Here is a 24,245-nt window from a genome sequence, read left to right on the forward strand (position 1 = left end):
GAATAAGCAACTTGATCACAAAGGTACAACAAATTTTCCTCCCATTGCCAGGTTTTTTCCATAGTTATTTTATAAAAGCGATAGACCACTCTTTCCATAGGTTTACCGGCGCAATAAACCACGCGGGATGCTGGGAGAACAAGAGAAAAGCCTAACGGCTCTTGATTTACAAGCTTTTTTCGTGTTCTCCCAACATCCCGCGTGGTTTACTGCGCCGGTACACCCATACAAAGAGTATTATAACATAGATGGGACCCTGCGCGCGCTCTGATTAGTCAAAAAACCCCATGTTTTATCACAGTATAAAACATAGAAAAAGCGTGTTTTATTGTTTTGCGCGTGTAAAATCTATGTCATAAAGCACATGAAGAAGCCTAAACCGTGTATTACACTGTGATAAAACACTCCGAACATTTGAGAACACTCGAAAACACGCTTCCCTCGTGTTCTCAAATGCCCGTCGTGTTTTATCACGGTGTGATACACGGCTTAGGCTTCTTTATTTGTTAATTAAATCAGCATGTTTCGCCCACGTACACGTTGTTATACTTGGTACACTTGATCTCGTAAGTCACACTTAGTCTATCGCACGGCCCTTTCCCATCTGTTCTGCACACCACGCAGTCTTCTCTTTCACACTGTAGCAGGTCACACCAAAACGCACACCATGCAGACTGTGCAGACGGAGTTTTTTTTCTTATTCTAGTTTTCGCATTTACTTTTGACTGGCATTTTTTGGTTCTTGTCACAAAATAGTGTTCAGTTATACATCAGAGTGTTTGATATTTACTGACCATTTATGTACAGGTCGCGCAAACTCGGTATGTGACTATTGATTCAATAGACGAGCGCGCAATAGATTTTGTAAGGGAAACTCCCTTTAGTTCTAAATATGCTTAAGTAAAGCTATTTTAAAATGTAGAAATATACTTCACTTTTCACTTCGCAAGTAAGATGTGCATTTTCTACTCTTCGTGTACCAGATATAATTCCAAGTGGCTGTTGGAGCGTGACTACGATCACGCCAAAAAAGCCGAGCGCATGGAGAGATTACAGAAAACCGAATATCGATATCATTTGAAATTCTCAGCGCAATACGGTTGTCGTGATGAGTTCGTGTGATGGTAAATTTATCTGGCCTTATGGCAGTGGTATTTTTATGGCGATTAAGACTAAGAGTGGACCCTCCTTCGCCTAGTGCGTCGTGCGTGACGCGAAAGCAATCCTCGAGGAAAGAACTTTTTCTCGAGGTTTATTTACGGTCACGCTCAACGAACTAAGCGAAAGAGGGAATTCTCCTAGTCTGATGGGGGTATGTTGCTTTGTGATGCAAAAGCAATTTGTGGGAAGACGTAGCTTCGAGTAACCGTCCTTGCTTCACTTATGAGGAGGAACCAAGACAACGAAAATCAAAAAAGAACAAAACAAGGAGGTGGCGTGGCCGAGTGGTTTAGGGCGCTGGATTTGAAATCTGGTGGTCCCTGGTTCAAATCCTCCGCCCTACCGCTATCTGGATTTGTTCTCGGTAGCCCCGAGTTCAACTCCTCGGCCGCGTTGTGTAAATAGCCAACTGGTCAGCCTCCCACCAGTTGGGATTCTTAATAGTTTATGTTATATTTGAAGTATTTGTTTATTTATTTACAGTGTCCCTAATTAGCACATTAGTGCTAAATACATCGACACTTAAATAAATTATTATTATTATTATTATTATTATTACAACAACAAATTGAACAAAAAATAAATAAATAAATAAAACGGCAAGCCACATCCACACGTTAAAAATAGACGCGAATTTGCGCCCAAAATGCATGGAAGAACACCCTATGTTGAGGTAGATGAAGTTTATCTCTATGTTTCATTTTAGTATATTTAGGACTAAAGAGAATTTCCGATACAAACTTTATGAAACGTCTATTGAATCAACAGTTAGATGGTGTTTTTGTGCAGCCTGTGGAAACATTCAGATATATTGAACACAGTTTTGTAACTAGAACCGAAATAATATGCGTCAAGTGTTAGAAAAAACGTACTCAATCTGCATGGTCTGCACAGTCTGCATGGTCTGCTCGGTCTGCAGTCTGCAGTCTGCATGGTCTGCGTTTTGGGGTGACTGCATTGTATTCGTTCTTCTGGAGCCATCTCTTGATTGCAACACCACCGATTTTGACCTCTTTGATCTTGAAACCTTGCCGCCTTATCTCTGTCTCGTATCTCTTCAGTAGTCTGCTCGAAACCTTGGAAAACTCTACTTACGCACGCTGCATGAATTTCTTTAGTTTCTGAAAGGAATTTACGGCTCAAAAGTCGAAATATTGAAGTAGCTCGCCGGAAAATAGAGAACATCATTGCATGCCAGTATCCCATGGCGATTCTTCGCTCGTAGTAGGATTTGACGTTCTTATCAAAAGAAGTGTCACGTTTATTTTTTTTTTTTTCGCTTAGTATTCTTAAAGAATGGCTAACTGGGGCTTATGAATGAGCATTGCAGATATGTACACAACTTAAGCAGCTGTGTAAGTATAGCCTGAAAAAAACAAACAGGACAAAACAGGCTTGGACGGGATTTGAACTGGGATACCGGTGCAATGCACTGGTATTCTCAAAGGTCATGGATTCGAGCCTGAAGTTTTAACGCTTTGTTTTCACAACTGTTAAGTTGTACCATAGTTAATTGAGGGAAATGGCTAGGAAACCTGGTAAAGTTCTTTGTTGTATGTTTTTGTTCGCTATTTTGGGGATTGACCCTGCACAAAACCTGGCAAAATACAAAAGGTGGTTACGTGTGCTCATACAACTAACCAATAGTAGCATTGCGATTATGTAATTCATGCATAGTCAATCAGCCTAAAGAAGCCCAGGGTCAAGGGCCTTCCGACACAAGTCTGTTTATTTGCTTCTTTCATGTTTACCGGCCTTCTTAACCATTCCCTCTATTAACTATGGTTGTACGTACAACTGCCATGATCATTTGCGTCTTTACAACTTCAACATTGCTGTAAAGCTATTTATGAATGATTTTAACCAAAATATGTAAACGCCTCTCGCGAGTGTAACAGAAATGCAAAGTTGTAATACAAGCGGTAAGATTTCCGAAGTCTATTGCACGGAGAAACACAAAGGTATTTCAAAGGTTGTCGAATTTCAAGCATGAATAATTTTAAACAAAATATGTAAACGCCTCTCGCCAGTGTGACACTAATGCAAAGTTGTAATACAAGCGGTAAGATTTCCGAAGTTTATTGCACGGAGAAACACAAAGGTATTTCAAATGTTGTCGAATTTCACCCGAAGCCTTTCAAAGATATCCGAAGATAAATGTAATGTTCCAAACACTTTCTAAGGTTTTCGAAGTTTCTCGAACATCACCCGAAGATTTTCGGCGATTGCAGAAGAACACCTTTTGATTCCAAATAGTTTCGAAGATTTATAAACCTGAACAAGACTTGTCTTTTAGCTTTGTCATATGCAATGGCGTGTTTCCCTCGATTGACATGCATTCTTGTCCACATATATTTTGTCGGAGAAAACGGTGGGAAATTTTCAGGGTCATGCACAGCAAGAGCGAAAACCAAAACTGAGACCCACAATGAGCTATTCCCAATCGTCACTCACAAAACTCCTGCACCCACAGAAGTCAACAAAATATTATTTTAGAAAAATTCCCCCTGGTCAAAAATGATGGTGTCAAATTCAAAAGTCTATGAGGCATATGACATCAAAAATGATTCCATTTATCCCCTGCATTTAGAAATAGGTGGCTTAAAGAGGTCTTTGATTGTAAAGTCACAGACAATTTTACATACCTTTTTTAAAGCGTTCAAAGACAATTTGATGCGAGTCACGTTTTCAGTGGAACAGTGCCAATATAACTAGAATCCTGCAGAACGTAAAAAACAAGCAAACAAGTGTAAACAAGTGTAGCATGGTATTCCAAAGTTTGATTAGTGCTCACATTTACTCTCAACTGTTGTTCGGTTACTCATTCGGATAGAACAGCACTGTTATTTCTTCCTTTAGTACTTGTGACAGGAACGTGGCTGCCTAAATCTGACGCCAGTTCACCTTCAGTGTAGCTCTTAGCTTATTCCTTTTAGCAACTCTATCTGTTATCTTTCTGTCATCACGGTTTGTCTAGATATTTACATTTAGCTTTACGCGAAAGCAGGGACGTGTATCAGACACATCCTTCTTTGCTGAGTATTTACTGCCGTTAGAAGACTGATTTTAACTTTCCTTCTTAGTTTCTTTTAGTTTTATTTATTGCCTGGATTATCTCACTTTTGTTGATTCACTTGCACTTATTGGAGGATTGACGATCTAAAAACCTCCTAAGTCACCGTTTTGATCTTCAGGTCACCAGCACAAAGGACTTTTGATAAATGCTTATTAGCGTTTGCTCTTCTTGACTGTCATAATTACGTGATCATCGAATATCGAAAATATCCGGGTTATTGCCCTCCCCCCCCCCCCCCCCTCCCTCCCCCTGTTACAGGTGTAACTACATGCATACAAAAAAAACTATTCCGGTTATACCCCGCTCCCGCCGTATGTAAGTTTCCCTTTACTTTACCTCGCCGGTATTTGCCATTATACGAGGAAGCTTTACACAACGACCTCTCTGTTTCGGGTACTCTTCGGTCACACTGCTGATGTTCAGTTCAGCAGCGTAGTTCGAGACTTTTTTATACCTGTTATAGGCACCCTCACCCGCCCCCACCCACCCCACCCCGTTTATTAGCCCACCCAAAACCCCTTATAAAGCTCTATAAGCCCAAGGCTTATAACCGGAATTTTACTGTATCTGTTTTTGACTGGCCTCCCAAAGCGTTGTTGTTCAAAGCAGTTTCCTTCACGTCAGAACATTGTACTAAAACCATTTCCTCAAGCACGTTTTTTAGTTATTAAGAGTTGCCCTGCTGTAAGGATAAGTTCTTAGAGCATTGTGACCTCCATTGTGGATTTTCGCTCTCGGAGACAAGATCAGACGTAAGTCGCGTTGTGAAGTCAGTGCTTGTTTTCTTTTTTGTTTGCATCGTAAATTTTGCACTCTTTTGTTCGTTTCTTAAGGACACTTAGATAAGGCAATCGTATGGATGTTCCGTTTTAGTTTTTACCGCTTTCACCTAAGCCTGTTTCTAATAAACGTATAATTTCTGCTGGTTTTTTTTTTTTTGTTTTTTTTTTTAAGTTACGCTCTACTGTGGTTGACCTGGCGAACTTCAGTACACAACATCCAGTGTCTGTTGTACTGAGAACGCGGCATTGACAGCTCTTCTAAAGCAGAAGGTATTAAACGTGTGTCCTTCAGCATGCGACCAAATGCTGCAAGGGGATAAAATTTATCAAGGATTTCAGCGTAACATACAGGAAAACCTAGGAAATGCAACAACTAATGACACAGCACAGCGGGATGTCGGTACTTCCCAGCTTGTGTTAGCTAAAGCCTAAATATATCTATTTGCCACAAGGAATTATAGTGTGGCAAACACCAGTAAGATCAAGATTAACAGATAAAGTTTCAGTCGTGTTAGGTTATAATATCAGTTTAATACTTCCCATCCCGCTTAAACCGCTTCGTGCAAGGCCTCGTGTTTACAAAATGCTTACCGAAGCAATACTTAAGACTCAGTGTTAGTAATTACCAATCTTTGGAAGAGTTAAGAAGATCATCATCGTACATTTCCAAATGTCTTTGTTTTTATTTTTCGTTCGGTAGGACTTAAGTGGTGTTTGCAATATCCCGTTATTGACCTATTTCCTTCAAGGTTCCTGCAGCTGCTGCTAGAAGGTATGTAAATTACTCGACCTTACTCAGCTCTGTACGATACAGAAACTGCGTGAAATGAATAATGAACCTTTTATAACAAAAGGCAAGGCTAAGGGGTTAAACAGCGGGGCGCGGATTTATCCAATATTGTTTCATAATCAAAACCTAAGCCGATCCAAAGCATTTGCTGTTTGAACTGAAACGTACCTACAAGTATGTTTCTCGGGAATTTATTCCATAGCCATTTCATTAATCAACCAAATTATCTACAGTAGTGTGTTACATTTTGCTACAACTAAATATAAATAATGAAAATAATTAAACCAGAAATGCCTCTACCTTGTCAGGAGATGCCATTTTTTTCGTTGTCAGGTTTATGGCGACGTTACATCGGCGTTTATTCTTAAAACTTTGTTTCGAAAGAGAGTGACATGTCTAAATCATTTTCAGGTAATCGATAACTTAACATTGTTTTTAGCGAATGTTTGAAAAGTGATCGGGTTTGAGTCAACAATGACCTCTGAGCTGTTTCGTAGACAGAGAATGATTCGCTATCTGGAATGACAGCAGAAAAGAAGTGGTTTATTCAATACTGAGTTCCCATCTTTTCAGTTGGCAAAAAGCGACGGATTAAATTCCGATGAATCCCACTGTTACTTCAAGTTGTTTCTTGGACTCTCGACATCACTGGAATGAATCAATAGTTTTTTAAAAGATATACATGTGTATATAATGAGACAAATTAGTCGAGCATTTTGATTTATTCTCACCTATGATCTATTGGAGGACATTCGCATAGAAGACGTCATTCTAACAATTATTTTCCCTATACTTTTTAGTCGTGGATACGCGAAGCGTAGAAACGACTATTGTTATGGGGCAAAATATGCAAATGTGTCACTCACTCAGATGTAAACTTTTGGCCGATAACATGGAGAGCCTGGGTACGAGTTTCTCCAAGACCTCCAAAGTGATTTTTGCGGATAGGTATTCCCACGTACGGTAAATGAAAAAAAGAAAGTTATAACCCTTTTTATTAGTTAGCATTTTTTACGAACGTGTTCAGGAAAAATCATTCAGTCCTAGTCAACGTTTCATCGTGTTAAGATCAAGAAAAGAGTTCAACGATTAACGCTGTGAAATCCCTAACGCGGACACAGAAGTAAGTCCTTTTTTCTTGTGCATGCTACTATACAGCTTTTCATGCCGGATTTATGTAGTTCAAGTTTTGTTTTCCGAAGTTTGTAATAGCTTTGTACATAGTCTAATTTAGTTTTACTCCGCTATTTACTCCTTAGTTTTCGAAACCGCTTCGCTTCGATTTGTTACACATCGCTTGGTTTAACATCTACATTGCTTCGCTTCAATAAACTCTAATTACACTAGTCATCTTGGTGACTTTGTTGTAGCAAGCGGTTTGAAGCGCGTAACGAAGTTCTGTTTAATAACATGGGATTTACCGATCGTCCTGTGAGTAACGTTTCGCGCTCACATTCGTTTCGAAAATTCTTTGCCTACCTCCTCTAACAATTCAATAGGTACCATTTAATGCAAACGTCAAGGTATCAAGACGCTGGGTTCGTCTGAAATTTAAGGAAAATGGCTGATTCGAAGAATTGTGATATGGAAGCGAGCGAACGCACGCACATGGACAAAGAGACAGTAGAAAACGTAATGATCGCACATGGTGATAAACTCGTGAACGCTAATTTACAGGAAGCCAACGAAAGAACGAAAACGATACCGTCAAACGAAGAACTGATGTGTGACGAAAACAATTTACACTTTGGGAACTGTTCAAAAAGTATCGGGGGGGGGGGCGGAGCAGAGAGGGGCTGGGTCATCAGTTTTTGAGCTCTTAGAAAGGGGTGGGTCGTTCGATTTTCTGCGACACGTGGGGGTGGGTCATCCTATTTTAAACAGGAATAGGCACTTTCTTAAAAGCACTGTTTTTAAGAATGGAAAGCTTGATTCTGCTGCAAAAGTTGGCCACACATTTAAAGCGTTGCAGCGTTACCGATGTGTAATTTATTTTTGTACGTATTAAAATTACATCTAACCGAAATTAAAATGACAAAAGACCTCTCTTTTGTGTCTTTTTTTAACATATGAAAAGTATAAATTGTATACAATATGAAAGGAGTGCTTTTTTGCATTTCACAGCTATATTGAGAGAAAATACGTTTCTGAGGGTTTGCTAAGAAAGCAAAGGGTTTCTATCCTTAAGGTTACTTCAAACCTTCGCGGGCGTCCTCCAGAAAAAAATTCGTACGCGCGCTGTTTTGAAGGAAACCCCCACAAACTATATATCAATAGAAAGGCTATAAAATGTAGAATTCGATAAAATTATATTCTTTTTGCCGACTGCTTTCCTACGGAGGCAGAAGCCGTTAACACCAAAACGACCGACTGAAATTCCGGCGAATTAATCGGGTATCAAATGCCATCGTTGATGCAAAATGACTGTGCTGTGTTAATCAGAAAGCATCAATCTCTCAAACCGTGTCAGCATTTTCTTTCATTTCTATTGGTCATCTTTTTATAGATCTATCAAGTTCCAATACCGAAAAATTCGCGTAACGTGTTGCGTTAGAGACCGCCACGAGAAAAGTATTTGAAATAAAAGAATTCGCTGACACGTTTTTGTTCCGTATCTATCAGTGATTTTCTGGCCAAATTTCAAGGAAAACCGTCGATTCTACATACCCTATTAATTCATTTAAAGAGGAGGGATTCTCTCGAAAAACGAGTGCAAGTTTTCGCCATCTAAAGATTTATAAACATGTCACGCCCTCTCAGAGGGATATGTCAACTCAAAATGCCGTCAGCCAATGAAATAACAGAACCGCTAGCGTTCACAGTAAGGAAAGTTGAACTTCGCGGTAAAGCGATAGTGTTACAGTCACTTTTAGGCGCATACGTTCTAGGCCGGTGGTCAACAATAAAGGGCAAAACGGAGAAAAAGCGATATGCAACAAAACACAAAGAAACTGAGGAGCAATTGTCGAAGCGTGATTACAAAAATGCACTCTTGACGGACATGAAATCTCAAATTGAAAGTATTTGATATAGGATCTCTGGATTAAGCCGTTGGCCGCGAAAAGGTCGCTGAGAAGTCCATGCCTTTCGGGGATTATGACACCTTGATGGTTATTAACTTTTATTAATAAACCTCTTTTTCCCAATAACTCGCACGCGTTTTTATATTTTATTTTTATTGTTTGGAAAATGTTACCTTCAATAATAGACTTTAATTTGGTTGGAAAAAAGAAAATTTGGAAAAAGTAGCCCCGCGAAGGTTTGGAGTAACCTTAACCTGTACATTGAACTAGGCTTTGGTAGATTGTGCTAGCATAATTTTTAGCATAATTTAGAAAAACGAGCATAATTTAAAGCTTTTATTTCAGTTTAGCACTGCTAGCATAATCCGAGCTTTTATGCCTTGAAAACAAAAAAAAAAACCCATCATAGTTCTAGAATAATTCAGTTTGTACTTTACTTCTGTATTGTTATTGGAAAATATCGAGGTCTGGAAGACTCTAGCTAGGTCACCCCGTACATATCTGAGAGGCTGAGACTCTCCTCAGGCCACCACGCTTATGGCTCGGCGGCTCGGCCCCTCAGGCCTTAGATCAAAAATGGCGTCGTCCTCGAGTACATCCACTGATTCCACTCCCAGCACTTCCAGCACTCCCAGTGCCGTACCGAGAGCTTCAATCTCTAGAGAACGTGTTCCTAAAAGTAATACTGGAAAGTACAAGGAAAGAGGTAACTCAGATCCAAAGAACATGAGGCTTCGTGATCGAATCGAAGGAAACTGAGGGCTTTGCCTGGATGGCGTCTAAAACAAGTATATAAAAGTAACTTTTTGACCCGGATTCAGAACCCAGAAATGGTTGATTTGGATATCATTTGGCTTTTCGAGGTGCGCACATGCGTATTTGCCATGCTGAAGACTGTAAGACTGGAAGGTGGACTGTCTGAATGTTCATTAAAGTCAAAATTGATAGAGTTAAGCTACTGGCGATCTTTATTTTCCTTAAAATCCAAGTAGCATAACTTCGGTGACAGAGAGCATAATTTTCAGAAAGTAGCATAATTTTGGCATAATTTCTAAAAAATATGAGCACTGCCAAAAGCATAATAAGCTTTTTTTCGAGCACAATCTACCAAAGCCTACATTGAACGCCACAGTCTGACAACCGAAAAGAAATTTGCAAAAAAAATAAAGCTTGACTTAGTGTCAGCTCGCATTCAATTGTCAGCCTTAAGCAGCGTATCCACCATAAAAGATACAACTGACTGCCAATCAAATGCCATCATCTCAGAAACAAGCGAGGAACCAGATACAAGTTCAGAATCAGACGACTGTGTTTTGCAGGAAGTAGGGAGTGATACCTCTGAAAAGGACAACACCCCTAGCACATCTTACTTCCAACAGTTGGAGTGACAGTGACAGTGGTGTGCCATTAATAAAACTTGGCAATAAAAGTTAAAACAGTAGTTTAATGCCTTTGTATATAAGCTAAAGCAGTTTTTACATGCTTTTGTATCTGGTTAAGGAATAAATCTAAATGTACGGACAACTTCATAGAAAAGTGTTGTTTTCGTTGACTTATGCAATCCAAATTTTTATGTTTTATATGGAGGGGGGTGGGTCATGAAATTTTCAACCTTCATTTAGGGGTGGGTCAATTAGTTTTGTGCCATAAGGAAGGGGTGGGCCATGTGCTTTTTTATCCACCACATTTCCAAATGCTCCGACCCACCTCCATCCCCGCCCCCCCCCCCCACCCCAACCCCCCTATGCTTTTTGAATAGTCACTTATCGTTCTTGACAGATTATGACAACAATTTCAAAAAGCTTATGATCGACATCATGAAGCATTATCTTCACCGAAAGACAAAGAACAGGCGGCGCTACACTTCGGTTTAAAAGAAAGTGACATTTTTGAATTTCGGAAATAAGTAGTTCATTGGATTAAATTCTGCGAGGAACGCCTCAGTGATCAATTAGACCGCATTCTCGAAGCACGCTCCTCACAAAGAACGCATTCGTCACGCAAATCACACAAGTCACGCTCGTCGGGACGAGCACAAGAAAGGGCAAAGGTCGCTGAGCTATCAGCCGAAAACTCCATGCTGAAAAAAACATTGGAACTCGAAGAGGTAGAAAGAGAATTCGAACTTGATCTTCAGACTGCAAAGGCGCAAGCAAGAGAAAAGGCATTTAGCGAAATTGAAGAGAAGGAAAAAAAAAAAGGCGTTGAGCGATGGCCAAACCGAATATTTTTAAAAGCCTTCCGGAACCGAAATCTTCTCTGGCAGACCGCAGACCGCAGACCGCCTTTGTTGACATCCGAAAACACGAGTGTCTTACCTTAGTCAAAACAGAAAGAGAAACGCGCTAAGTATCTTCTCCGTTCTTAAATCCAACAACTGAATTCTATCGTGCCTTTCCTGGCAAAAAAAAAAAATCCGAGATTAAAGAAGAAAGCCCTAGTGCCCAGAAAAACAAAGAAGAACTTTTGAAAGAGGTTTTCAAACTTCAACACCCAAAAATCCAAAGTATGGTTTTCTCGTAACAGCAACTAGCTACTGCAGTAACCCTTCCTCAGCCTGAAGTTCCCTAGGTTCAACGGAAATCCCATGAAATACAAAACTTTCATTATGGCAATTGACGTAGGCATACAATCAAGAGTAGCACGCAATGCCGACAGGCTGTGTTATCTTGACCAGCACCTCATTGGTGAACCGAAAGATCTAATCGGTGGCTGTCTTACATTGAACCCGAAGAGGGTTACATAGAAGCACGAAGACTTCTTGAGAAGGAATATGGTGACCCTTACAAAGTGTCTACCGCTTTCTTACAGAAACGTTTCAGTTGGTCAATTATTAAGTAAAAGGACGGCCCAGCATTAAAGCGCTTTTCCTTCTTCCTGACCAAATGCAAGAACGCAATGAAAACAAACGCACCCATGGCAGTTCTGAACCATCCGCCGGACATACAGCCTGCCGTGCGGAAACTGTCAGCCAATTTGCAAACGAAGTGGCGCGAAGGTGCAGTAAAAAGCAGACGGAAAGACAGAAACATTGCAGATTTTAGAGACTTCACCGAATTTGTGGAGCACGCGGCCGAAACTGCAAACGACCCAATTTATAGTAAGGAAGCACTCAACAGTACGAGAGCAACGCCCAAACCAAAGATTTCTTCGGAGGACCAAAAGAAGCTGCCACCTCCTAATTCCAAAAGCTCGAGTTTTGTCATCAACGTGGATAAAGATCCGAACTACTCCCTCACAAACGGGACAAGGTTTTCCCGCCAAAATACTACCGCTGGCCAATGCCCTCTGTGCGACAAGCCACACTATCTCGACGACTGCGAAAACTTCAAAACGAAGTTTATAGTAGAGAGAAGAACGGCTCTTATGGAAAAATCCCTGTGCTTTGGCTGCCATGGGAGAAATCATGTTTCCAAGAATTGCACGAAGAAAAAAGAATGCAAGAATTGCAAGAAACCACAGCCTACCCTTCTGGACGTTGGTGGCTTCTCACTCGTGAAAAAAAGCAGCGCGGAAGAAAAGTCAACCGAGAAGCCCGTAAAAGTCAACAACGCTTGTACCGATATTCCTCAGAATGACAACAATCAAGAAATCATCTTGCACGCTATCATTCCCGTGTCACCAATAAGGCGAACAATAAGGCACTTAAACATACGCCTTCTATGACATTGGTAGTGTAGGCTGCTTCCTTACCGAGAACTTACGACACGGCCTAGAAGCAACCGGCACAAAAACAACGCTTCAGTTAGGAACTATGCACGGTCAAAGCTTTGTTGAGAGCATCATTGTCAAGGACCTGATCGTTACTGATCCAGACGGCAGAAATCCAATCGAGTTGCCGCGAGCTTACACCAGACACGAGATACTTGTCAATCATGGCCAGATCCAAGATCCAAACCCCGAAATTGTAAGCCGTCTGAAACATCTTAAAGAAATTGCCAATGACATCCCCGCCTACGACCGCGATTCGGACACTGGCCTGCTAATAGGAAGTAACTGCCCAGCTGCGCTTGTTCCGCTTAGAGTGGTACCAAACATGGGCGATGGTCCTTTTGTTTTAGAGCTCAATCACGGCTGGACGGTCAGCGGTCCTCTACAAGTAACAACAGAAACGTCAACGAATAAAGAAACCGTAGACAGGATCGCTGTAAGAGAAATGCATAGCATAAAATAAATCGTCACTCCTACTTCATTGCTGAAGATGTTTAAGCTTGAATTCAACGAGGACACATCTAAGAACCTTCCCGAAGAGTTAGGTCATTCCCAAGAAGATAGACGATTTCTGAAAACAGTATCTACTGGTATTAAGCTGACATCGGGCCATTACCAGATTCCTCTCCCTTTCCGGCGATCCGAAGTGGACGTACCAAACAATCGAGAACAAGCAGTCAAGCGAGCACTTTGGCAACGAAGAAAGATGATGCAGGACGATCAGTACCGAAACGATTACGTAGGCTTTATCAACGAAATAATCGATAAGGGTTACGCCGAGAAAGTTCCTGAAGAATCTGTAGAGGCACATCCTGGCAAGGTGCGGTACATTCCCCATCATGGCGTGTATCATCCGAAGAATCCTGAGAAGATCAGACTTGTGTTTGACTGCAGCGCTAAGTTCGCGGGAACTTCTCTTAGCGATCAACTACTCCAAGGACCCGATCTAACGAGCTCGTTAGTCGGAGTGTTAACTCGGTTTCGACAAGAACCAGTGGCATTTATGGGTGAAATCGAAGCTATGTTTTATCAAGTACTTGAGCCAGCTGAGCAGCGTGACTTTCTTCGATTCCTTTGGTGGCCAAACGGTGACAGGAATGGTACGCTTGTGGAATACCGAATGACTCTCCAACCCTTTGGAGCGGTCTCCTCGCTCAGTTGCTCTAATTACGCCCTGAGAAAGACAGCTAGCGAAAACGAAGCAGAAGTTGGAATGGCAGCTGCAGAATTGATGCGCCGCAATTTCTATGTAGATGACTGCCTAAAATCTGTATCTACTAAGGCAGAAGCTACAGACCTAACCAGTTGTCTGAGCCAAGCATACGGGAAAGGTGGATTTCGTCTTACAAAGTTTATCTGTAGCGAACGTGACGTCCTGGAATCTGTCCCAGAAGAAGAAAGATCCAAGGATGTCAAGTTACTCGATCTTAACTATGACTGTCACTGTTCGTTTCTGATTGGAAAAGCACGGCTAGCACCGATCAAACCAGTAACTATTCCATGCCTGGAACTAACAGCAGCCACTGTCTCTATCCGCCTCAGTGAAATGATGAAGAAGGAACTCGATGAGAAGCCTGACACCGTACAGTATCACACTGATTCGACTGTTGTTCTGCGATACATCAAAAACGATCAGAAACGATTTCAGGTTTTCGTTGCAACCGCATTCAGCTGATACGTAATCATTCCGTCCCTGACCAGTGGAGTTACGTAGACACAAAAGAGAATCCAGCTGACGATGCATCCCGAGGTTTAGACGCCAAAACACTGACAAAGCAGCAACGGACCGGAGTTCCTATGGCAACCGGAGAAAGCATGGCCAGCACAACCTGTATCTCTCGGCGATATTTCAACCGAAGATTCAGGAGACAAGAAACAAATTGACGTCTTTGCTACAACGATCGCTGATCCAGCACCCGTAGCTACCGTATCAAAGTTACTACGGCATTTCTCTGACTGATACCGTATAAAGAGAGCCGTCGCTGTGTACATGCGAGTGAAGGCTGTTCTCAAGGAGCGAAGGCTACGAAAGACGGAGGATGAGCCAATCAAGCCCAGCGAGCTCCGCACAGTATTGGATAGTCAGAGCTAGCTCCACAGTGCGCCAGCTTATCTCATCTTGTGTCATAGGCCGTCGAATCAAAGCCCCGCCTCAGGACCAGAAGATGGCTGACCTGCCAAAGGATCGACTGACAACAGCGCCGCCTTTGACGTACGTTAGTGTAGATTATTTTGGTCCATTTACAACGAAACAAGGTAAAAAGGAACACAAAAGGTACGAAGCACTGTTGACGTGCCTTGTTAGCAGAGCTGTTCACTTTGAGATCGCAAACTCGCTCGAAACAGACGGCTTCCCTAACGCACTTCGCCGTTTCATCGCCCGTCGTCGACCTGTACGAGAAATACGATGCGACAACGGTGTTGGTTGTTGGTGCAGAGAGGGAGCTCCGTGTAGCGATAAGAGAAATGAACCACGACGAGATAACGGAGAAGCTTCGTCGGCAGCAGATTGATTGCAAGTTCAACCCGCCTGCAGCAAGCCACATGGGCGGAGTCTGGGAGAGACACATAAGAACAGTACGAAGAGTCCTCGCCACTCTCCTTAGCGAACACGCAAGTCTCTTGGACGATGAATCTTTACACACCTTAATGCGTGAGGTCGAGTCCATTGTCAATTCCAGACCCCTTACCGCAATTTCTAATGATGTTGAGGATCCCCTGCCATTATCGCCCAGCCAGATCCTGACTATGAAAACAAGTGTTGTCCTCCCGCCGCCTGGCCAATTCCAACGCAATGATGTCTACAAGCGCCGACGCTGGCGTAGAGTTCAATACCTCTGCAATCTGTTCTGGTCACGTTGAAAGAGAGAGTACCTGCCTACACTGCAGCAGCGACCCAAAGGGAATCAGCCAAAACGGAACATGGAAGTCAACGATATTGTCCTGGTTAAAGATGAAAACGAATCAAGAAATGACTGGTTACTGGGCATCATTGTGAAAGTGTAACCAGACACTAAAGGTTTCGTCAGGAGTGTAGTATTTAAAACAAAGACGTCCGAGCTGCGCAGACCAGTGCACAAGCCTGTCCTCTTACTCGCGGCAGAAGACCGGTTAGATATTGATGACGACAGCAAAGATACTGACAAGCCTTGAACATGAACTCAGATTGAACATTATTAGTAATTATGAACATTTGATTAGTTTTATAGCTAAACAATTATAGTAGTTTAAACTTACGCTATAGCCTTACCTTTTCCTCATCGTTTGCAGTTATGCGTTGAAGAACTTTACATTAATATTGTTTAAGAGACCGGGTATGTTATTGCCAAATATTTCATGGTTTTTTGTATTTCCTATCTAGTCTTTATAAAGTTTCCTTGTATTAATCATATGACGCTTTTTGTGACTATTTTTGCGGATATACAATACAATACAATACAATACTTTATTTAACCACGCGACACCTAGGAGCGCAAGCGCTCGTTAAAACGTTTCCGTGGACTCAAAATTATATAAAAGAAGAAAAAGAAGAAATAGGATTATATAATCTATGTAAATATGTAATATACAATAGATGCCTAAAAATAGTTATTTTGTTTTCCCACGTACGGTAAATGAAACAAAGAAAGCTATTAACCTTTGCATTAGTTAGGATTTTTTATGAACGTGTTCAGAAAATCTTTTAGTCCTAGTCAAAGTTTCATCGTGTTAAGATCAAGAAGAGTTCAACGATTAACGCTGTGAAATCCCTAACGCAGACACAGAAGTAAGCCCTGTTTTCTTGTGCATGTTACTACTTTATAGCTTTCATGCCGGATTTATGTAATTCAAGTTTTGTTTTCCGAAGTTTGTAATAGTTTTGTACATAGTCATCGTGGTGACTTTGTTGTAGCAAACCGTTTGAAGCGCGTAACGAAGTTCTGTTTATAACGTTTCGCGCTCACAAGTATTATTATTGTATCAAGTGAACATCATAATATAAAAGTCAAATTGCCTAGGCAAGTGACAAGGACCTCAGGAGAGGTTTTTGATACTTGTTTAAATGTTGTACAACAGTTAGAGTCTCATTTCATACGTGAAACTTATCAGGTGCTCAACATGATTGACACAGCTTATGACGCGCCATCTGTAGCAAAATTACTTTTCGACATATTACGACATATTACGACTCATCATGTGTCGAAAAGACATGAAACAGGTCGAAATAGGTCGAAATAGGTCGAAATAAGTAATGTGATATCATCATGTCATGTAATTCTATCTCGAAATAAGTCGGTTGTCATGGCTATACCATGTAATGCGAAGCTCGTAATGACTCATACCATGTAACGTGAAGCCGGTAGTGACGTTCGAACCCTTGGTTACCGCCTGTTGCTAAGGACGGAAACTGTTCTCTTACACGAAGCCTCTTTACCCCATTTTCTCTCGGCTCGATACAGTTCCGCCATATTTTGATCGTCGACTTTAGGTGTTTCGAAGATTTATCTCGGCAAAAAAAGTGATAACAATGGGTTGACAGGCCTACACAACTCCTATCCACGTGTAATAGCCGCTTTGAGAGTTTTGCTCGAACTAGTATATCTTTGAGGATCTGCCCCTTTTGTATTGTACAATAGGGGGATCTTTGAATATTTCGCTAAGCAATAATCCTGTTTTTAGGAGGACATTTCACCAGAGTAGAGCCGTTAGAGGTCATAGGTCTGCGTGGTTTCCGCTGTTATCCGCGTGTAATTTGTTGAGTTTGACACCTCTGTTTTTGGCCACGTGCTACTTTTTTTGGCTCATTTGATTGCAAGATATGTTTTAAGCTCTCTAAATATTAGCTCTGGAGGGACAAAGTTTGAAATATTCCGTGAGCATGTTGGTTACTTGCATTTTGTATTATTACGCCAGGCCCGGCTGTTTGATTTACTGTTGCAAGTTATGCTGCTTGTTATCACGGGTGTCATATTTATCTTTGTCCGGCTTCGCCAGAGATAGCTGTAGCTTTCCTTGTTGAAAGCTATGAGTCTGTCTTAAAGAGACGTTCTTATGCTTCTTGCATCAATTTCATCGAGCTTTTTGTCCTTCCAGTTTGTTCGTTCTGGAACTGCAAATGTAGGTGTTCACGCGCAAGTCTGTGGACTTTTTTGCGTGTAGTTTATGATACTGTGTGGTTTTGTTCAGGCAAAAGCGCTGAATTTAGGAGTTCTTCCTATGATTGTTCATCCAGCTCCACGTTGTGGTTGTCATTGCTTTTATTTGAACTACCAATCACAATCAAGAATTCTCGATCCGCCGAACAAATTCAAAAGTCGAGTTGAAATTTTCCGATGTGGAGTTTGCAATATGACGCGGTGAGTGGCAAAATGCATGAGGCTAGTATCGAATACAAAGTACGCATATCAGTCAAATGCAGAGTACTGGTTCTGGTATCAATACTAATAAAAAGTAGCAGCGTATGATGATTACTTCAGTGTTTAGTATAATTCCTGGCGTCGAGTCGAAAATGAATGGTTCGACTGTAATTTTGACGAAGCGAGTTACAAATGTACAGCGAGGAATGTCAAATACAAACGTTGAGTTCAAAAAACGGAAAGATAAGTGAAAAAACGTCTTCCAATGATGTGAAATCTAAAAGAAGAGTGTAAAATTTCAAATGGAGCTGTGAAATTCAATCGCTGAAGTTGAAAATTTAAATGATGAAGTTGAAATTCAAGCAATGAATTTTGGCGGGGATCGTACGCCATATGTTTAGGCTCTCGGTCAGTGGGGTCGATCGAAAATTAAAGCTTGCGGGCGACGGGCAGGGACTGGTAGAGTTTACAGCCCACACGTTGAATAACTTCAGCCTACATTCCGTTAAGATGCAGAGTTGCTCAGAGACCCTCCATTTTAAGTTTTCCCCTTCACCCTAGAGGTCTCTAGAGGATACGGGTGGTCGGTTGTACCTCATTTAATGTTATGTAAATTAGAGAAAGAAGCGAACAGAAAATCACGAAAAGTCGATATCGTCTCATTTTTAGGGACACTTGTTTGGTGTTTCTCATAGCTCATTCCATCATTCCAAGGGTTTACAGTTAAAACGTCCACTGAAAACGAAGAACGAACTCAACTAAACTCGAAGTGTTCACTATTACGCGATCGATTGCACAACAATAACTGCCGCGAGATGGTATCAGTTTGCAAACTTGGGCGGAACCGGCAATCAAACAGGTTTCAAAGGCGGCAAATCGGAGAAAAAAAATCTCTTTTCTCCGCGCTCGCAACCTCGCGTAGACGCTCCAATCGCATGCACTTGAAACTTAAACGTCTGGCAGGCAGTCTACCTTCTCACCGGGGTAGTTCCACTATTTTTCGTGCGTTGTTCTTTTTTTAGGGATTTAGCTGTCAAGAGAAACGGGGAGTCTTACTTTTATTTGACCGCGTTAAAAAAATAATATCAAAATAGACACAAAAATATCAGACAAACACCCTCGTTCCCAGGGTCTATTTTCTTCCCGCCCCTCTCTCGTTCCAGGGCCTGGGAAGAAGAGAAACCCTTGGAACGAGATTGACCGACAAAAGCCGGCTAGCAAAAGACGCGCTATCGAATACAGATTTTGTGTGAACTTTTTAGGCACTATTCATATACTCGACTGAAAGATATACCAATTTTGAGTAACGATGCAATTTTCCGGTCATATTTATGCTTTCTGGACAAGCAGGAACTAGGCAGAAATCTTAGAGAGGAAAATTTTACTTTGGAGTAGTTTCGAGCAAGAGCGGCCAATGAAGAAGAAATTAACTAATAATAACTTTTACAAGGAAGTAAAAAAATCCGACTCCACAAAATTTGGAAAAAAGATTTTCAAAGTACCGTCATTGACAGTACGGAGAGACAGTTACTATGATCTTTAAATAAAATCATGACACAATGTTTTTAGAAAATAAGTTGTTATTGGAAATTGGAACTTGAAAAAGAAACTTTTTTACATCGTTAAATAAGACAAAAGTAAAAATGTAAAATCACTGTATATTGGAAGAAAGATGAAATTTGAAAAATATTCTATGGTTCTATTTGTAAAATTATTTTATATTGTGAAATATAACAAATTTCCTGAAAAAAATGAAGAAATACTTATTGGAAAATTGAGAAAATGGAAAATTTATTTTACATTAGATATTACGAGAAACTTATAAAAATGCGAAATTATTATACAGTATTGGCAAGAAAATATTATCATAATCTATTGGCATTGGAAAATCGGAGAAAGTTGAAATATTAGTTATTATTGCCAAATCAAAATTCTTTTGACGTATTATAAAATGAAAAAAATTGGAAAAAATCATTGTTTATTGTATACGAAAATTATTCTAAATTGCAAAATACGAGAACATTGGGGAACATGTCATTTATAGGAAAAAAGAGAAAAATGAAATTGATTTTAAACCGTGAAAAAAGAAAAACACGAAAAAAATTTAAATGTGAAATTAAAAATATAATAATAATTAAAAAAGGGGATCTTTGAAAATTATTTTATATCAAAAAGTACGAAAAAACGAGAAACAATTATACCGGTAGTGAAAAAAGCATAAAATTATTTTAGTTAAATAATAAAACAAAATTGGAGAGTTATTTCTATTGGCAAAACGAGATGAAAGAATTGCAGAAAAATTATTACTCATGGGAAGATAACATGAAATTTAAAAACAAAATAAGAGCCGAAAATCACGGTAAAAGAAAAAATTAAGAGAAATTTACATGTGTGTTATTTTGATAGTGGTGGTGGTGGTGCACAATAATGCTCGGTGCTGGTGCTGGTGCTGGTGCTGGTGCTGGTGCTGGTGCTGGTGCTGGTGCTGGTGCTGGTGCTGGTGCTGGTGCTGGTGCTGGTGCTGGTGCTGGTGCTGGTGCTGGTGCTGGTGCTGGTGCTGGTGCTGGCGCTGGCTGCTGATGTGTATTGCCTCTCCCTCCTCGTCTTCTGATCCTGGCCGAGGGACAGGCCCTTTCCTTGTGGCCCATTCCTCGGCAGTTAAAACAGCGCACTATAGGAGATAAGATAATTGATAAATATGAATGTAAAATTTACAAATTTCGAATGTTACATAGGAAATAATACATAGGGTTGTGTAGAAGAGGACTTTTTATGCGATTGTTCCGATCTTACTAGTTATGCAACGCTTTCGAGTGGTATACCATGGAATATCCCACGAGTCGCTTGTATTTTCTCGGTATACACGCCCAACCTTTAGGCGAGTTTGTATACCAAGAAAAGGCAACTGACGAGTGGTATATTCCATGTTATATAATAATTAAATGAATGCGCGCGCTCAGATTGGACAATCAGTTATGGTTTATTGAGCCAGTCAACTCATAGAAATTTCGCGTGTTTTCTAACCCTAAGCAATAGACCACAGGTTTCTATAGTTTAGAGGCATGATAAACCACTTGAATTCGTGAATCAATCGCCTGCGGCTAGTGATTTACGAAATCTGCTAATGTTCTTCCAACATCCCGAGAGGTTTATGAGTGTATAAACCATAACAACTTGTGGTCTATTCCTTAAGTATACCAGGAGAGAGCGTTGTGTAAATGATTTACACCAAGCCATAGAGAATTTAATACGAGACTAATGACTAATGGCAAGCACGGGAAATACGGTACACGCGAGATAGTCACAACTATATTGATCTTGCAGTTTAATTGACTTTTGATAGGTCAAAAATAGTGGCGGGAGAATTTTGCGGATACACTGGGCTATAGTGGATCCACACGGTATGCCGAAATTCATGATCATTAACAGGACAAACGCGTAAAAAAATAACATCCGAATTTGTTAAATGGAGACTTTGGCTCTCAAATTGACTTACAAAGAAAAAACAGAACTTGAACCTTTTCATTTTATAATTGGAGCGGATCGTTCACTTCGGGTCAAAACAAAATAGCAAGCGCCTGAGTATTTTTTACGAGGCTTGACATAAACTTTATCGAGAAAATTTGCAAATTTACTTGCGGATCCTCTTAGGAAACGATTCAATGTGAGATGTTCCAAATAGTAATAAGCGTGCTATGAACATATTTTTAGCGGAATCTGTCGCAATAACAACATCTAACATCGACTCATTAACTATTAAACTGTGTTTTTGCAGTTCCATGCATGGTAAAGATACCTATTTGTTTTTTCTTCGCAACAATGCCGGGAAAGACAGTCACCAACAGCTATGAACACTAACCTTTCCTCAACCGCAGGCGGTTTCTTAAGTCTCCTTCAAAAACTCTAAGTCTTCGTAATTCATCTCTTCTTCCCCTTTCTTCTGCTTCTTCTTCTCTACGTTCATCTCTTTCTGCATCGCGTTCTACGAGGAAAAGGACCCACAATCAGTACATATGTTCTTCAATTACACCAACTGTGGACTTTGAAAATCATAAAAAGTAAGAAAACAATTTTTCTGCAGTGTAATACCTCTTTGCACTCGTCTTATCCGTCTCCTTCGGTTGTCGCGCTCGCGTCTTCTGCTCGAGCGTTCTCTCTCTCGTGCATCTATAAACGACCACAGAAGAACCGATTAGTTTAATAAGCAGATAATTATCAATCAAAAGGCATCCTAGTTGGTAAACATGAATTGTGATCCGTGCCAAAAAGGAAGCAAACATTATAAAATAAAGACTGGCAGTTACCATCATCGCTAACGCTTGATTCGCGTCTGCTCGACTCTCGTCCGCTTGCTATGTGTTTACGAAATCTGCAATAGTGAAGAATAATGACACGCAAACATGAGTTCAAAATAAAAAAAATTAAAAGTTTGTAAGTCAGTAGGTTCACAACGCTATTTCCTTTATCTGCATGCTTCAGGCGTTTCTTTGAAATGTGTTGTTGGTACATAAGACCGAGTGCTTTTACAACGTTGTTGTACTCAACTTTTTAACAGCAGTAGTGTTTTTTTCTGTAGCGTAAACCCAAGTCAAATAAAAACGACGCCACACTTTAAACCATTCTAGAAAATAAACTGCAGTTCTGAGGCCCTGTTTCTGTGCTTACTCCAAAGGCAAACTCTGTAGATTTTTATGCGTCTCAATCATTTAACTGAGCACGGGGCCACAGCGATTTTGTTATTCCAATATCAACTATAAATGGTCTCTGCGGCATGCCTTTGCAGCAAAAAAGGAAATCGTACAAAAATATAAGAAATTCAGACAAGATTTTCAAGTTGGTGATGTATCCTTAAACACGGGTTTGAAACAATTCGTAATGAAAACATTTTCCGTGTTTCTATCGAGTTATAAAAACATGAGTAGAAGCTAAGTCTGGGAGAAGCAGAAATGAAAATGAAATGAAAAATCGACCTGTCGAACATAATAAGATACCATCTAACCGGCACTCGAACAATCGGCGCTCGTTATTTGTACTCAACGAAATTAATTGAAGTCCTCGTGGTTCTCCTTAGTGTTTCCCAAGCCTCTGGTTCATCAAAGGGATGCACGAAATTTTGTAGCCAAAAGGGATACACATGAAAAAAGGTGGAACACATCTTTCTATTTTCCACCGGTGCGTCGCAAGTCGAAAACAAGTTACAAGCCTGAACTTTTTCCAAGTAACAAATAATGGCGAAACAAATTGGAAAGTTGAATAAAAGAAAAAGCACGATTATTTTTGAAGTATTTTTTAAGTGTCTACACAAGCTTCGTCACTTACCGCGGACTTGTGAAAAAAAAAAGGAAAAAAAAGCGGGCAAATTTTTGTACTTTTTCTTTTGCGTGCCCATGTAATAAATTACAGAAGGGACAAAGGTTTGCAATTGTTTGTACTTTCCATAAACAAAGAGAAGAGTTAATAAGTCCGAGTATGTCCCTGACTCGTGTCCCGTCATGATACCGTGCTAGAGCTATTTTTCCGGATCAAGCTTGTACTGCCTCCTACCCCGCGAGATATATTACATTTGTTTTTTTGTTCTGATATTTAATTACTTGGTCCCACTAACATTTGTCCTACCTTTACCGAGGATAGGGAGTGTCATTTTTTTTTATTAAGCCTAATTTTCTTCGTGCCCGTGGTTGGACCGCAATCACTAAATTAACCATTCATTTACTGATCTTTACTGGTCATGGATCACCAAACAACTTCAGCAAATTGAGGCCCCGTCCTTCCTATACCGAAGAAATTTAACAAAAAAAGGCGCTTGCACTTCGAAAACGCATCAGATGTTTTCAAAACGCAACAATCACCACCGGCAAAAAACTCTTGAGAGCACCCTCAAGTAAAAGAAAAAGTTAAGAAAGGTTTAGCCAGAAGGTCATTATTTCAGATTACAATATCGCAATCCGTATGTTTGTCATGTCGAAGGATCCTCCATGGCAAAGCTTTGTACCCTTTATGCCCTTTAAAATGCTTGCTGAATTGACGCTATATCCAGGGAATGTAGAGAGGACAATACATGGGCGCGTACGAGCTATGGAATATCTCTTCCAGTGTTGAACTCGATATCTCACGATTGAGATACCAAGTGAAACAAGAGGAGAGATATTCGATATATAGAACCGATCGGATAACGGCGTTCTTGACGACTTTTCAAAGATTTCCGAACACTATCCGAAGATTTACGAGGATTCTCCGGGAAATGTCCAAAGGCCACACGAACGTTTACGAATAATTACCGCAAATTTTCGAAGACCAACGATGATAACTAATGACACGAGTCCCAGATGTGGTTTCCTATTAAATGTAGATGTGGGTGCCTGTGAA

General features: G+C 40.5%; 3 protein-coding genes across 7 annotated transcripts in view; 1 reads left to right on the plus strand and 2 right to left on the minus strand.

Annotated features, from left to right (window-relative positions):
* Positions 1-6,205, minus strand: part of LOC110059368 (uncharacterized) — a 50,329-nt gene extending 44,124 nt beyond the window's left edge. Inside the window, exons 1-2 of one of the 3 annotated variants that reach the window (XM_089277200.1) lie at positions 6,110-6,205; positions 3,807-3,880 (exon numbers count right to left, since the gene is read on the minus strand). The gene's annotated coding sequence lies outside the window, so the exon portion shown is untranslated. Of the gene's footprint in view, positions 1-3,806; positions 3,881-3,955; positions 4,306-6,109 lie in introns of those variants that run through there. The other 2 variants (XM_020766063.2, XM_020766062.2) reach the window with 2 other exon arrangements.
* The window catches only part of LOC110054742 (uncharacterized), a 140,020-nt gene continuing 120,543 nt past the window's right edge, over positions 4,769-24,245 (plus strand). The window contains exons 1-3 of one of the 3 annotated variants that reach the window (XM_089277197.1): positions 4,769-4,989; positions 5,192-5,633; positions 5,720-5,791. The gene's annotated coding sequence lies outside the window, so the exon portion shown is untranslated. Of the gene's footprint in view, positions 4,990-5,027; positions 5,634-5,719; positions 5,792-24,245 lie in introns of those variants that run through there. The other 2 variants (XM_089277198.1, XM_089277199.1) reach the window with 2 other exon arrangements.
* Positions 19,931-22,388, minus strand: LOC149098537 (uncharacterized). The gene is made up of 4 exons (XM_089276703.1): positions 22,184-22,388; positions 21,969-22,046; positions 21,739-21,861; positions 19,931-20,550 (listed from the first exon to the last, which is right to left on the minus strand). Exons 1-4 carry the CDS (start codon positions 22,386-22,388, stop codon positions 20,252-20,254), a joined length of 705 nt encoding a protein of 234 aa, XP_089132829.1. The 3' UTR covers positions 19,931-20,251.

This window comes from Orbicella faveolata, unplaced genomic scaffold (assembly GCF_042242905.1).
Source record: "Orbicella faveolata isolate gen_17 unplaced genomic scaffold, um_ofav_v1 contig_46, whole genome shotgun sequence".
Classification (NCBI taxonomy): Eukaryota; Metazoa; Cnidaria; class Anthozoa; order Scleractinia; family Merulinidae; genus Orbicella; species Orbicella faveolata.

Excerpts from the sequence above, each read along its gene's own strand:
- LOC149098537 (XM_089276703.1), bottom strand. The coding sequence starts at position 22,388 with ATGTACCAACAACACATTTCAAAGAAACGCCTGAAGCATGCAGATAAA. Across the intron at positions 22,047-22,183 it reads ATCAAGCGTTAGCGATGATG|ATGCACGAGAGAGAGAACGC; the intron begins GTAACTGCCAGT and ends GGTCGTTTATAG. Across the intron at positions 20,551-21,738 it reads CCGCCTGCGGTTGAGGAAAG|TGCGCTGTTTTAACTGCCGA; the intron begins GTTAGTGTTCAT and ends TATCTCCTATAG.